The sequence below is a fragment of the Heterodontus francisci genome, chromosome 36, assembly GCF_036365525.1.
Source record: "Heterodontus francisci isolate sHetFra1 chromosome 36, sHetFra1.hap1, whole genome shotgun sequence".
In the NCBI taxonomy this organism is placed as follows: domain Eukaryota; kingdom Metazoa; phylum Chordata; class Chondrichthyes; order Heterodontiformes; family Heterodontidae; genus Heterodontus; species Heterodontus francisci.
Window position 1 is genome coordinate 47,313,849 of NC_090406.1, and position 13,776 is coordinate 47,327,624.

Genomic DNA, 13,776 nt, shown 5'->3' on the forward strand with positions numbered 1-13,776 from the left:
TGCTTTTTATTCTTCTTTATGAGTTGCTTGGTAGTCCTGTTCAACCAGACGGGAGAGCCTTTAAGCTGAGTACCTTTGGTTTTCAAGAGTGTACATTGGTCCATTGCATTCAGAATTACCTTCTTGAAGGCACTACATAGTTCTTTCACTCGCCGACCAATATTTAAACCTTCTATGGTCCACACTGACAAGATGTCTCAAGTACATAAAGTTAATCCACTTGAATTTGGCAATTTTGTTTTGGTTTTAGTAACCTCTCCAATTCTTTTAATGTCAAATGTGATCACATTCTGATTAGGAATATGGGATTAGTGTAGGATTAGTATAAATGGGTGGTTGATGGTCGGCACAGACTCGGTGGGCCGAAGGGCCTGTTTCAGTGCTGTATCTCTAATCTAAAAAAAAAATCTGATCTAAAATTAGAGTTACACCATTCAGGAGTGACATCAGAAAGCACTTCTTCACAAAATGGGCTGTGGAAATCTGGAACTCTTTCTCCCAAAAAGCTGTTGAGGCTAGGTCAATTGAAAACTTCAAAACTAAGTGATAGATTTTTCTTGGGCAACGGTATTAAGGGATATGGAAGCAAGGTGGTGGATGGAGTTGTAATGCAGATCAGCCATAATATAATGAATGGCAGGATAGGCTTGAGGGGCTGAATGGCCTACTCCTGTTCCTATAGTGATTCTGTGCTCGATCTTTCTTTTTCGCACTTGTGCCTCAATAGTGGAGTGTATATATGTTGCATTTCATTTATTGCACTGGCTGATTTAGTTAAGATTACCTGGTAAACGTGAGCTCCAATCTTTTATTGCTGCCAAGATACTTCATAGAATTACAGAATGACACAACAAAGTAGGTGACATTTTGGCTCGTCGTGTTTGCACTTGCTCTTTAAAAGTGCTATCCTATTAGTCCCAATTCCCTGCTCTTTCCTCATAGCCATCCAAATTTTTACCCTGCAAGTATTTATTTCAAAAGTTATTAGTGAATCTGCTTCCATCATCCTTTCAGGTAGCGTACTGTAGGTCATAACTTGCTGTGTAAAAACATTCTCATCACGCCTCTGGCTCTTTTGCTAATTAACTTAAATTTGTGCCCTTCTGCCATTGGAAACAATATTTCCTTATTTACCTTTGGTAATTTTGAACATCTCTGTTAAATCTGCTGTTCTCTGTAAGGAAAATAACCTGTTTCTCTAGCCTTCCCTCGTAAATGAAACTGAGAGGACATTTCTGATATGTGATGAAGTGCTATATAAATCTAAGTTTTTTCCTGGGACAAAGTCTTCAAGTATCGAGAGGACATTTTAAATTTTATTTCCTTCCTTTCTGTGAGGAAGTGTCTAGGCTCCACTCAGCACATCCCACTTGATGAGATAAAGAGTCACCCAAGGAGAAATCACAGATGGAAACCTGCATCCTTCCACTTTGCCCCAATTAGATTTAGTGCTCATGTCAACAAGGTACTCATGAGAAACTGGTTACAAGAAGCAGAAGTATAAACAAGTGTTATTGAACAGAAAAGGAATGACTGTTCTTGAATTTTGTTTTTTGTTGATTGTATGGTATTCTCTTATCCTAAATTTATTTTAAAAAGGGAGCACATTGAACAGCAAACAAATATAGCATATGGTGAAATAAAATCAAGCCAATAATGTTAATACCAGGGAATTATTCAAACACATACTTACCAATGAGACAATTCAACTTACCACTAGGGGGTGCTTTAGGCCGTGGGGGTACACTTTTCTTTGGGGGCAGTGCTGGTGTATCCTGTTTACTTTGAAAAGGATCATCGGTAAATCCTTGCCCTCCAAACTGTCCCGAGCCAGAAGCAGCAAAAGGATCTGAATTTGAGGACTGCAGATACAGTGCAGAGAATATATGGTCAATCCTACTGTACCTTCCAGGGCCTGGTTCATATTAAAAAAACATGCACTTGATGCTGAATTCTCCCAATAGCAAAGATGGGGCCAGTGATCAATTGAATTCAGTTTGCCCAGTGACACAATATCACTCCATGCTCAACTGTCAGGAAACAAGGTTGTTTCAGAGTGATGCAGAATTGCACCATAGCAGGGAGGAGGGTGGGAGGGGAGAGGCAGATGGCAGGAGGTGGTAAAGAGGGAAGAAGGGGCAAGAGGGGGCAGGGGGGGCAAGGGGGCAGGGGGGGCAAGGGGGCAGAAGGCAGAGGGGCAAGGGGCAGAGGGGGGTTGCGGGGAAGGGGGTTGCGGGGAAAGGGGTTGCGGGGAAAGGGGTTGCGGGGAAAGGGGTTGCGGGGAAAGGGGTTGCGGGGAAAGGGGTTGCGGGGAAAGGGGTTGCGGGGAAAGGGGTTGCGGGGAAAGGGGTTGCGGGGAAAGGGGTTGCGGGGAAAGGGGTTGCGGGGAAAGGGGTTGCGGGGAAAGGGGTTGCGGGGAAAGGGGTTGCGGGGAAAGGGCTTGGGGGGAAGGGCTTGGGGGGAAGGGCGGGAGGGGTTGGGGGAAGGGCGGGAGGGGATTGGGAAAGATACATGGAATGTACAGAAACACGTAACTTCAAACAAAGTAACACAAAACATCAGTAGCTTAACTAGGCCAGCGATATCAACACAGTGGCTACAAGAGCATGGCAGAGGCCAAGTATTCGTGATATCGACTCATGTCTCCTCAAAGCCACTTCACCAACTAAAAGGCTCATGTTAGGAGTATGACAGAATATTCACCACCTGCTCGGATGGATGCAGATGCACCACCACTCGGGGAGCTCAACACAATCTGTGACAGCTGTTCACAGTACTGGCACTAGGGTCAATATCCACTCCCTCCATCACTGGGTGCATTTTGCCTGCAGGATGCACTGCAGTAATTCATCAATGGTCGTGTGAGAGCACCTCCCTTCTCTGTGACCACCAAAAAGGACAACAGCAGCAAAGTCATAGGAACATCATCACCTCCGAGTCACATACCAACCTAGCTTGGATATACACTGCCATCTCTTCATCATCACCGGGTCAATATCCTGGAATACCTTAACAAGCACCATCGTGGGAGCACATCAACACAAGTAGTACAACTGTTCAAGAAAGCCCACTCAAGACTCAGGGTTCACAGCACAAAACTGCAAAATACAGGCCATCATGGCTGCTTGGTGTCAGCAGTTGAAAAATTCACACTAATTGAGTACAGGCTTACTGTTAAAATGGGCTAGAATATAGGGAACTACACCATTTATCTGGTCTGCTGTGTCAAATGACTTGACACTAGGACACAAAAGCAGAAAAACATATTTTGTTTGACTGGACCATATGACTCATTTTGATGAGCAGAAGAAAACTCATTCCAAAAAATAGCTTGAACTCTTAGGCAAATGGTGTAAAACTTACAATGGCCCAAATCAGCAGAACTTTTATTTTAATGAACTTAGTAAATGATTAAATATTAAATAATTCATTTTGCCATATTCATTAATGTTGCGAGTGCTTCCATGTTTTTGTTACATTTTGAGAATGTGTTTTAAAACTGAAAAGGAATCCATGGATGTGTTCTATTTTACAAGGGTCATTGAGAGGTTTGAATTGTAAACAGCTACTGGAAGGCACCTGTCTTCAAATAATTACCCAGCAGGGGCTGTTTTTGACTTGGGAAGATGTTTACAGAGAAGTGATAGGTGAAAATCGATAGAGGTCAGGAGGCTTGACTTCTGGAATGTTTTTGGTTTCACTTTGAATTATTACAAAAGGCAGTTGAACAGTGGTTTGAAAAGGAGTTGAAGAGTCACTTTGCCAAGAAGAATAAACTACCCCAACTCAGTTTGTTCTAGTTCTTCTGGGGTAAAAAAAAACCTTCCAGTTTTCCATTTCTCGAGGAGCTGAGAAGCAAGTGTAAGAAGCAGACTAAACTGTTGCTGTATTTCTCCTGTAAGGCCTGTGTCTGAAACCTCTGTTGCTGCATTTCCTGGAAGCCGACCCAAACTGATCTGCAACGTCACCTGAAAGGAACTGTTCTAGGAAGTTCCCAGTGACAGCCGTCTATACGCAGTTGGGACTCCAAACCAAAACAAAGGACATCTTTCCATATCTTCTCTTTCTTCCTCAAGGATTAGCAAGCATTTAACCCAAGTGCTTTTTTGTTTGTGTTTTTTTTTGCAATAGAGTTCTAAAACAGAAATCCCTTTATTTTTCTGGTTAACCGGTGTGTGTGTGTGTGTGTGTGTGTGTGTGTGTGTGTGTGTGTGAGAGAGAGAGAGAGAGTGTGTGTAAGGCTAAGGTAAAAAGGGAACTTTAATATTTCAATCTGTGTGTTTATGCTTTACTTCATTACTGGTCAAGACTTGTTTTATAATGAACTGATAATTTTGTTGTTTATTAAAGAAACTTGATTGGTGTGTTTTATTCTGGGATAAAAAGAAATCTATGATTGACCAAAGGGTAAGTGGGAAAATATTTAAATATACGTTGTGACCCATGAAGAAGTGGAACTAGAATAAACAGTGCACTCCTCCCACCTTGGTCATAACAGTACAAAAGGCTAATTTTACTGCATTAATCATGTCTACAACAAAAAGAGCAAAAACTGTTAGAATTTAGATATTCCAAAGACTATGATCACCCTTACCAACTTGTGAGTTACATGGCATGCTTTTTGAGATGTTCAAACTGCAGTAGCCATTAAGATAGTGGTATGACACATGTGCTGGGGCACCAATGTTCAGTGCTGTTGCAGTGGAGCCACAACCTTCAAACCCTATGACACCTCGTGGCCAATCTCAGCCGTGTTGCTATATAGAGAGGCATGCACCCAAACTACAAGGGGAGTTACCTCTGGGGTGTTATTGCACACCACCTCCTAGCGTCCAGCCTGGAATTCTAGAAGCAGAACACTTGTATCTTGGGATGGGAAGAAGAGGAGGGGGAGAAAAAAAAGAGACTCCAAATGTAAGTTTAAATTTTCGGCCGTCAAATTTCATGTATAATTCATGTAACATGTGGAACAAAACAAAAATCACCTGTATGCCCACAGCATGGTTTGGAAAAAATGTGAAGTAGGTGATGGGTAATTCTCTGTTAAATTTAGATGTGAAAAACCCCAAGATTTCTAGAAATCTAAAGTTTGCAGCTTTTAGTAGCTAGTGTTGCACATTTTTTAAGAACTTGTGGTTTAAATCTAAAAGAACAAAGAACAAAGAACAGTACAGCACAGGAACAGGCCATTCGGCCCTCCAAGCCTGCGCCGATCTTGATGCCTGCCTAAACTAACACCTTCTGCACTTCCAGGGCCCATATCCCTCTATTCCCTTCCTATTCATGTATTTGTCAAGATGCCTCTTAAACGTCGCTATTGTATCTGCTTCCATCACCTCCCCTGGCAGCAAGTTCCAGGCACTCACCACCCTCTGTGTAAAAAACTTGCCTCGCACATCCCCTCTAAACTTTGCCCCTCGCACCTTAAACCTATGTCCCCTAGTAACTGACTCTTCTACCCTGGGAAAAAGCTTCTGACTATCCACTCTGTCCATGCCGCCTTTGTAAGCCTCTATCATGTCGCCCCTCCACCTCCGTCGTTCCCGTGAAAACAATCCGAGTTTTTCCAACCTCTCCTCATAGCTAATGCCCTCCAGACCAGGCAACATCCTGGTAAACCTCTTCTGTACCCTCTCCAAAGCCTCCACCTCCTTCTGGTAGTGTGGCGACCAGAATTGCACGCAATATTCTAAGTGTGGCCTAACTAAGGTTCTGTACAGCTGCAGCATGACTTGCCAATTTTTATACTCTATGCCCCGACCGATGAAGGCAAGCATGCCGTATGCCTTCTTGACTACCTTATCCACCTGCGTTGCCACTTTCAGTGACCTGTGGACCTGTACGCCCAGATTTCTCTGCCTGTCAATACTCCTAAGGGTTCTGCCATTTACTGTATACCTCCCACCTGCATTAGACCTTCCAAAATGCAGTACCTCACATTTGTCCAGATTAAACTCCATCTGCCATTTCTCCGCCCAAGTCTCCAACCGATCTATATCCTGCTGTATCCTCTGACAATCCTCATCATTATCCACAACTCCACCAACCTTTGTGTCGTCCGCAAACTTACTAATCAGACCAGCTACATTTTCCTCCAAATCATTTATATATGCTAAAAACAGCAAAGGTCCCAGCACTGATCCCTGCGGAACACCACTAGTCACATCCCTCCATTCAGAAAAACACCCAAGCACTGATACCCTCTGTCTTCTATGACCGAGCCAGTTCTGTATCCATCTTGCCAGCTCACCTCTGATCCCGTGTGACTTCACCTTTTGTACCAGTCTGCCATGAGGGACCTTGTCAACGGCTTTACTGAAGTCCATATAGATAACATCCACTGCCCTTCCTTCATCAATCATCTTCGTCACTTCCTCAAAAAACTCAATCAAATTAGTAAGACACGACCTCCCCTTCACAAAACCATGCTGTCTCTCGCTAATAAGTTCGTTTGTTTCCAAATGGGAGTAAATCCTGTCCCGCATAATCCTCTCTAATAGTTTCCCTTCCACTGACATAAGGCTCACCGGCCTATAATTTCCTGGATTATCCTTGCCATCCTTCTTAAACAAAGGAACAACACTGGCTATTCTCCAGTCCTCTGGGACCTCACCTGTAGCCAATGAGGATGCAAAGATTTCTGTCAAGGCCCCAGCAATTTCCTCCCTTGCCTCCCTCAATATTCTAAGGTAGATCCCATCAGGCCCTGGGGACTTATCTACCTTAATGCTTTGCAAGACATTTAGGCCTAAATTAGGCGGGAAAAAAAATCAACATGACAATTCTTTGTTGTTCTTTATGTTTACTAACTTATCCAGAGTTAAAATAACTTATATTTTAGGACTGTTTGTAAGCACATTTATCAATCACAAAAACAGAGTTCCATCATCTCTCCCAAACAGATTGACTGTAAGAACATAAGAACTAGGAGCAGGAGTAGGCAATTCAGCCCCTCGAGCCTGCTCCGCCATTTAATATGATCATGGCTGATCTCATCTCGGCCTCAAATCCACTTTCCTGCCCTTTCTCCATAACCCTTCAACCCATTACTAATTAAAAATCTGTCTATGTCTTCCTTAAATTTACTCTATGTCCCGTCATCCACCCCACTTTGGGGTAGCGAATTCCACAGTCTCACGACCCTTTGAGAGAAGTAATTTCTCCTCATCTCTGTTTTAAATCTGCTGCCTCTTATTCTAAAGCTATGACCTCTCGTTCTAGATCGCCCCACCAGAGGAAACATCCTCTCTACGTCTACTTTGTCAATCCCCTCAATCATCTTATATACCTCAATTAGATCTCCTCGCATTCTTCTGAACTCTAGAGAGTAAAGACTAAACTGCTCAATCTCTCTTCATAAGACAAACCCCTCATCCCTGGAATCAATCTAGTGAACCTCCTCTGAACTGCCTCCAATGCAACTACATCCTTCCTCAAGTAAGGGGACCAAAACTGTACGCAATACTCCAGGCGCGGTCTCACTAATGCCTTGTATAGTTACAGCAACTCTTCCCTACTTTTATACTCTATTCCTTTAGCAATAAATGCCAAAATTCCATTTGCCTTATTACCAGCTGTACCTGCATACTAGTTTTCTGCGATTCATGCACGAGGACACCCAGATCCCTCTGCACCGAAGCACTCTGAAGTTGCTCTCCACTTAGATAATAAATTGCCTTTCTATTCTTCCAACCAAAATGGATAACCTCACACTTATCCACGTTAAACTCCATCTGCCAAATTTTGGCCCATTCACCTAAATTTGGCTCTAGTACCTTCGATCCCTGCATCCAAGTCATTAATATAGATTGTAAATAGTCGGGGCCCAAGGACCGAACCCTGCGGCACCCCACTAGTTACATCTTGCCAACCAGAAAAAGAACCATTTATCCCGACTCTGTTTTCTGTTGGTTAGCCAATCCTCTATTCAAGCTAATAAATTGCCCCTGACCCCATGTGATCTTACCTTGTGTATTAGCCTTTTGTGCGGCACCTTATCAAATGCCTTCTAGAAGTCCAAATATACAACATCTACAGGATCCCCATTATCCACTTTGCTTGTTACAGCTTCAAAGAACTCTAGCAAATTAGTCAAACACAATTTACCCTTCATAAAACCATGCTGACTCTGATGGATTGCGTTTTGACTTTCTAAATGTCCTGTTATTACTTCCTTTACAATGGATTCTAACAATTTCCCAACGACAGATGTTAAACTAACTGGTCTATAGTTTCCTACTTTCTGCCTCCCTCCACTGGGTGAGTCTCTGTTCATGTGTTCACAGACTTGCTGGTGGTCTTTGATTGGCTTCTACCTCTGCTTTTGGGGATCCTCATACATGAAATGCTCTTGGCAGCCTGTCGTCTCCCTGGATTACTCAGAAGACAATGTGTATAGAACACCTAACTGATTGCAAATGTTGAAAATCACTGTGTAGTCTGTTCACCAAAGATATTTTAAGCAATATTGCCATCCACCAATTATTGTAATGTTCTTGGTCTTCACAGAATCACAGAAATTTAAGGCACAGGAGGAGTCCATTTGGTCCATCATGACTGGGCTGACTGAAAAACAGCTATCCAGTCTAATCCCACGTTCCAGCTTTTGGTCCATTGCTTTGTAGTTTACTGCACTTCAAGTGCATATCCAAGCACTTTTTAAATGTTATGAGGGTTTCTGTCTCTACCAACCTTTCAGGCAACAAGTTCCAAACCTCCCCACCACTATCTGGGTGAATAAAAATTCTCATCAACTCCCCTCTAATCCTTCTAAATCTATGCCTCTTGGTTATTGACTTCTCTGCTAAGGGAAGTAGGTTGTTCCTATTTGCTCTATCTAAGACCCTCAATTTTATACATCTCAAATCTCCTCTCGGCCTCCTCTGTTTAAAAGAAAACAACCCCAGCCTATCCAATCTTCCCTCATAGCTAAAATTCGCCATTCCTGGCAACATCCTCATAAATCTCCTCTGCACCCTCTTCACTGCAATCACATTCTTTCTGTAATATGGTGATCAGATATGCACACGGTAGACGAGTCAGGCAATAGCCTGATATACCCATGTTCACAGAATCATACCTTACAACCAGTGTCCCAGACTTTCCATCACCATCCTTGGTCATGTCTTGTCCCACAGGCGGGACAGACGAACCAGAAGTGGAGGCACAGTGGTATACAGTCAGAGCGCTGTAGCCCTCAGAGTCCTCAACCTTGACTACAAACCCATGACGTCTTATGCCATCAGGCCAAACATGGACAAGGAAACCTCCTGCTGATTACCACTTACCGCCCTACCAAAACTGATAAATCAGTACTCCTCCACATTGAAGAACCCTTGGAGGAGGCACTGAAGATAGCAAGGGCACAGAATGTACACTGGGTGGGAGACTTCGATGTCCATCAGCAAGAGTAGCTCAGTAGTACAACTACTGACCGAGCTGGCTGAGTTCTGAAAGACATATCTGCCAGCTGGGCCTGCAGCAGTTGGTGAGAGAACCAAACGAGAAGAAAAATCACCTTGACCATGTCCTCACTAATCTACCTGCCGGAGATGCATCTGTCCATGACAGCATGGGTAGGAGTGATCACCACACAGTCCTTGTAGAGTCGAAGTTCCGTATTCACACTGAGGACACCCTTCATCGTGTTTTGTGGCACTACCACTGTGCTAAATGGGACAGATTCAGAACAGATCTAACAGCTCAAAATTGTGCATATACGAGGAGCTGGGTGCCATCAGCAGCAGCAGCAGAACTGTACTCCACCACAATCTGTAACCTCATGGCCTGGCATAGCCCTCACTCTAACATTATCATCAAGCCAAGAGACCAACCCTAGTTCAATGAGGAGTGTATGAGAGCATGCCAGGAGCAACATCAGGCATACCTAAAAATGAGGTACCACCTAGATGAAGCTACAATACAACTACAGCGTGCTTAAAAAGCAGAAGCAGCATCCTACAGATAGAGCTGAATGAACCCACAACCAACAGATCAGATCAAAGCTCTGCAGTTCCACCACATCGAGTTGTGAATGGTGGTGGACAATTAAACAACTAACCGGAAAAGGGTCCACGAACATCCCCACCTTGAATGATGGTGGAGCCCAGCATGCCAGAGCAAAAGATAAAGCTGAAGCATTTGCAACCACCTTCAGGCAAAAGTGCTGAGTGGATGATCCTTCTAGGCCTTTTCCTGAGGTCCCCAGCATCCAGATATTAGTCTTCAGCTAATTCAATTCACTCCACGTGACATCAAGAAGCAGCTGAGCGCACTGGGTACTGCAAAGGCTATGGGCCCCAATAACATCCCAGCTGTAATACTGAAGACTTGTGCTCCAGAACTAGCCACACCCCTAGCCAAGCTGTTCCAGTACAGCTACAACACTGGCATCTACCTGAAAATGTGGAAAATTGACCTGTTATGTTCTGTCCACACAAAGCAGGACAAATCCAAACCCGCCAATCAGTCTACTCTCTATTATCAGACAAGCGATGGAAGGTGTTGTTGACAGCGCTATCAAGTGCCACCTCCTCAGTAGTAACCAACTCACATGTGGCAGATGGAATTTAATAGAGAAGTGTAAGTTGATGCATTTTTGCACAAAGGATGGGGAAAGGCAAATTGGCTTAATGGCACAGTTCTAAAGAGTGCATAGAGAAAGATGGACCTGGGGGTGCATGTCCATAGATTGATGAAGATGGCAGCGGATATTGAGAGAGTAGTTTGCAAAGCATATGGGATTTTGGGCTTCATAAATAGAGTTATTGAGTACCAAGGTAGGGAAGTTCTGCTAAACCTTTATAAAGCACTGATTAGGTCACAACTACAGTATTGTGTCCAGTTCTGGTCACCACACTTTAGGAATGATGTGAGGATCCTTGAGAGAGTGCAGAGGAGATTTACCAGAATGGTTCCAGGCATGAGGGAATTTAGCCACAGGGTTAGGTTGGAGAAGCTGCGGCAAAGGTGATTGAGGGTAGATCAGAAAGAGGTGTACAAGATTATGACAGGTTTAGATGAGGTAGACAAAGAAAAACTGCTCCTATTAGATGATACAGGAACTAGGGGACACAAATTTAAAGTTTTAGATAAGAGATGGATGAGGGATGTAAAAACTTTTTTATGCAGTGAGTGGTAATGACCTGGAACTTGCTCCCTATGAGGATGGTGGAAGTGGAGGCGATGAATGGCTTTTAAAGGAAATTGGATAGGCACTTAAGTGAAAAACTTGCAGGGCGACAGGGAAAGTGGGGGAATGGGACTGACTGGATTTCACTATAGAGAGCTGGCATGGACTTGATGGACTGAATGGCCTTCTTCTCTGTCATTATGACTCTAGCTGTGGCCTAATTAGCGTTTTATACAGTTCCAGCAATACCTCCCTGCTCATAGTTTTGCCTCGGCGAATAAAGGAAAGTACCCCATCTGCGTTCTGAACCATCTTATCTACCTGTCCCACCACCTTCAGGGATCTGCAGACATACACTGCAAGGTCCCCATATTTGTCTATATTTTTCACTTTCCTATTTATTGTGTCTTCCCTTGCCTTTAATGCCCTCCCCAAATACTTTACCTCACACGTCTCCAGATTGTATTCCATCGCCACATTTCTGCCTACGTGACTAGTCCATTGATATCTTCCTGCAGTCAACAGCTTTCTTCCCCATTATCAACCACAGAGCCAATTTTTGTATCATCTGCAAATTTCTTAATCATGCTCCATTTAAGTCTAAATCATTGATATACACCACGAAAAGCAAGGGTCCTAGTACTGGCCCTGCGGAACTCAACTGGAAACAGCCTTCTATTCACAAAAACTCACTTCAAGTTTCTAAAGGTGCTTTTGTTTCCACTGTTAATAGAGCAATGTGCATGCCTGTGGAGCTAATGTCACTGGAATTCTTTCGGACCCTGAGCTATTGAGGGTGAAGGGGAAAAAATCAACCAGGCTTCCCAAGCCTGACTATTAGTGAGTAACTCCTGCTGGAAAATGGGCATGTAGATGTTGGGTTAAAACAGAATGGGGCTCTGCTCTGATACATTACCAAGTTGAATATCTTGCCTGCTCTCCTCGGCAGAGTTTACAGTTGAAAAATCTCACTTGGGTCAGGTAATTAATGACTGCTGGTGCACATAGAATTGTACTCCAGCAAGAGTCAACACCTTGGGCTTTATAGATCAAATAAATAAATTATTGAATGAAAGAAAAAACAGAGCTTCTCAGATGCATTTTTAACAAAGGAGCTCCATCAGAGGAAATTTGATGCCAAGAAAGTCCATGGGTGAAGAACTAATGGCGGAGCCAAAGTAAAGTGGTTTTAGCTGTTGAACTCACAAGAAGAATTAAAAAAAAAGATTTAAATTTGCCTCACTGAAGGACTTTGATAAGACCAAGATTTAGCAATTCAACCATTTCACTGCAGGAGGAATATAGGGTGTGCTAAGTCAGCAAAACAAATTGCAGCAAGTTGATGAATGTTGGGTTGAATCTACACAAAGAAAGTTGATATGGCTGGATAATGAGGGGAAATAATTGATTTTAAAAATGAAGGAAGAGAAGGAGCCCTGGAAAACCATTAATCTAAATGGAAAAAGAGACAAAAGAAAATCCATTGACTGTATTGATTTGAGACAAAACTGGATAAGCAGGAACATTGCTACAGTAAGAGAATGTATGATGGTAACTTATTTAGAAGTATACAGCACTGGACTTGACAAAGACATTGGAAATGGTCTTGACAAATGATTCCCCAAATTGTTAGAGGGTACTGTTACGACCAGGTAAGAAAGAGGTCTAAGGTTCCCCTTCAGCCTTCACCTGGTCTTACTCTAACAGGGTTTAAATTTTAAATACACCGTGTTTTTAGTTCCCCCTTGGTGAATCCTTGTTCATTGCTTTCCAATTATAAGGCAAAGTAACCAGCACAACAGGCTTTCTCAGGTTTAATGAAGAAAAGTGAAATTTATTAAACTTAACCTCTAATTCGGTTAAAGCCTACGGATACACGACGTGCCCATGCTAGCATGCATACGCGATACACACATGCAGATAGGGACAGAAAAGAACAGAAGAAATAAAGTGGAAAAGTTTGAGGCAATATCTGAAAAGTTTTTGTTATGGGGTCTTTGAGCCCACTATAGAGTCCTTGCTTGTAGATAGATCTGTTGGGGCCCAGTATTCTTCTTAAAACTTGTTCGCTGTGGGAGACTTTTCTCTCTTGGGGTTCATGTATTTTCAGTGGATTTTTGGAGTTCCATGAGAAAGAGATGGGAGCAGACAGACAGGCAGGAGAGGCTGTGGCAAGCCAGCCAGGAGAGTTCTTCTCAGTCCAGGAGCAAAAAGCTTTGTGTGTCTCAGTTCAAAACCGCACAACTCAGGAAAAAAAAAATTGCCAAGCAGGTTAGTCATGTGACCAACCGGTCTGACCACGTCTGCTTATGGATTGTTTTGGAGCAGGGGATAGCTCCTTTGCTCCCAACCACTATCTGTTAATAGCAAAAAATGTCTTTCTAGCCAGGGGTTTGGCAACGTCTTGTCACAGGCCTTCTCTCCTTCCCAGCAACAATTTGAAATTTAATGTCCATGTGGTGAAATTAATGTGCCTCATTCTTGGCAGATGGGGGCCTGCATGACACCTCCAGACCTAGGGGAATGAAATGCGATTTGAGAAAAGGCGCATTTCATTAAAAGGGTCATGAAAAATGTAAGACTCGGAAAACCATGCATTTCTCTCATTCATTCATGAATCCTAAAACTTCTTGGTGCCAGTGCTG

General features: G+C 43.2%; 1 protein-coding gene across 11 annotated transcripts in view; it reads right to left on the reverse strand.

The window, feature by feature from the left end:
* Positions 1–13,776, reverse strand: part of eps15l1a (epidermal growth factor receptor pathway substrate 15-like 1a) — a 419,830-nt gene that overhangs the window by 92,889 nt on the left and 313,165 nt on the right. For 10 of the 11 annotated variants that reach the window (XM_068016623.1, XM_068016624.1, XM_068016622.1 and 7 more), the window contains one exon: positions 1,715–1,862. The exons of the other annotated variant lie outside the window; for it this stretch is intronic. In XM_068016623.1, coding sequence (XP_067872724.1) covers positions 1,715–1,862 — 148 coding nt within the window. The remainder of the gene's footprint in view (positions 1–1,714; positions 1,863–13,776) is intronic. 11 annotated transcript variants of the gene reach the window in all.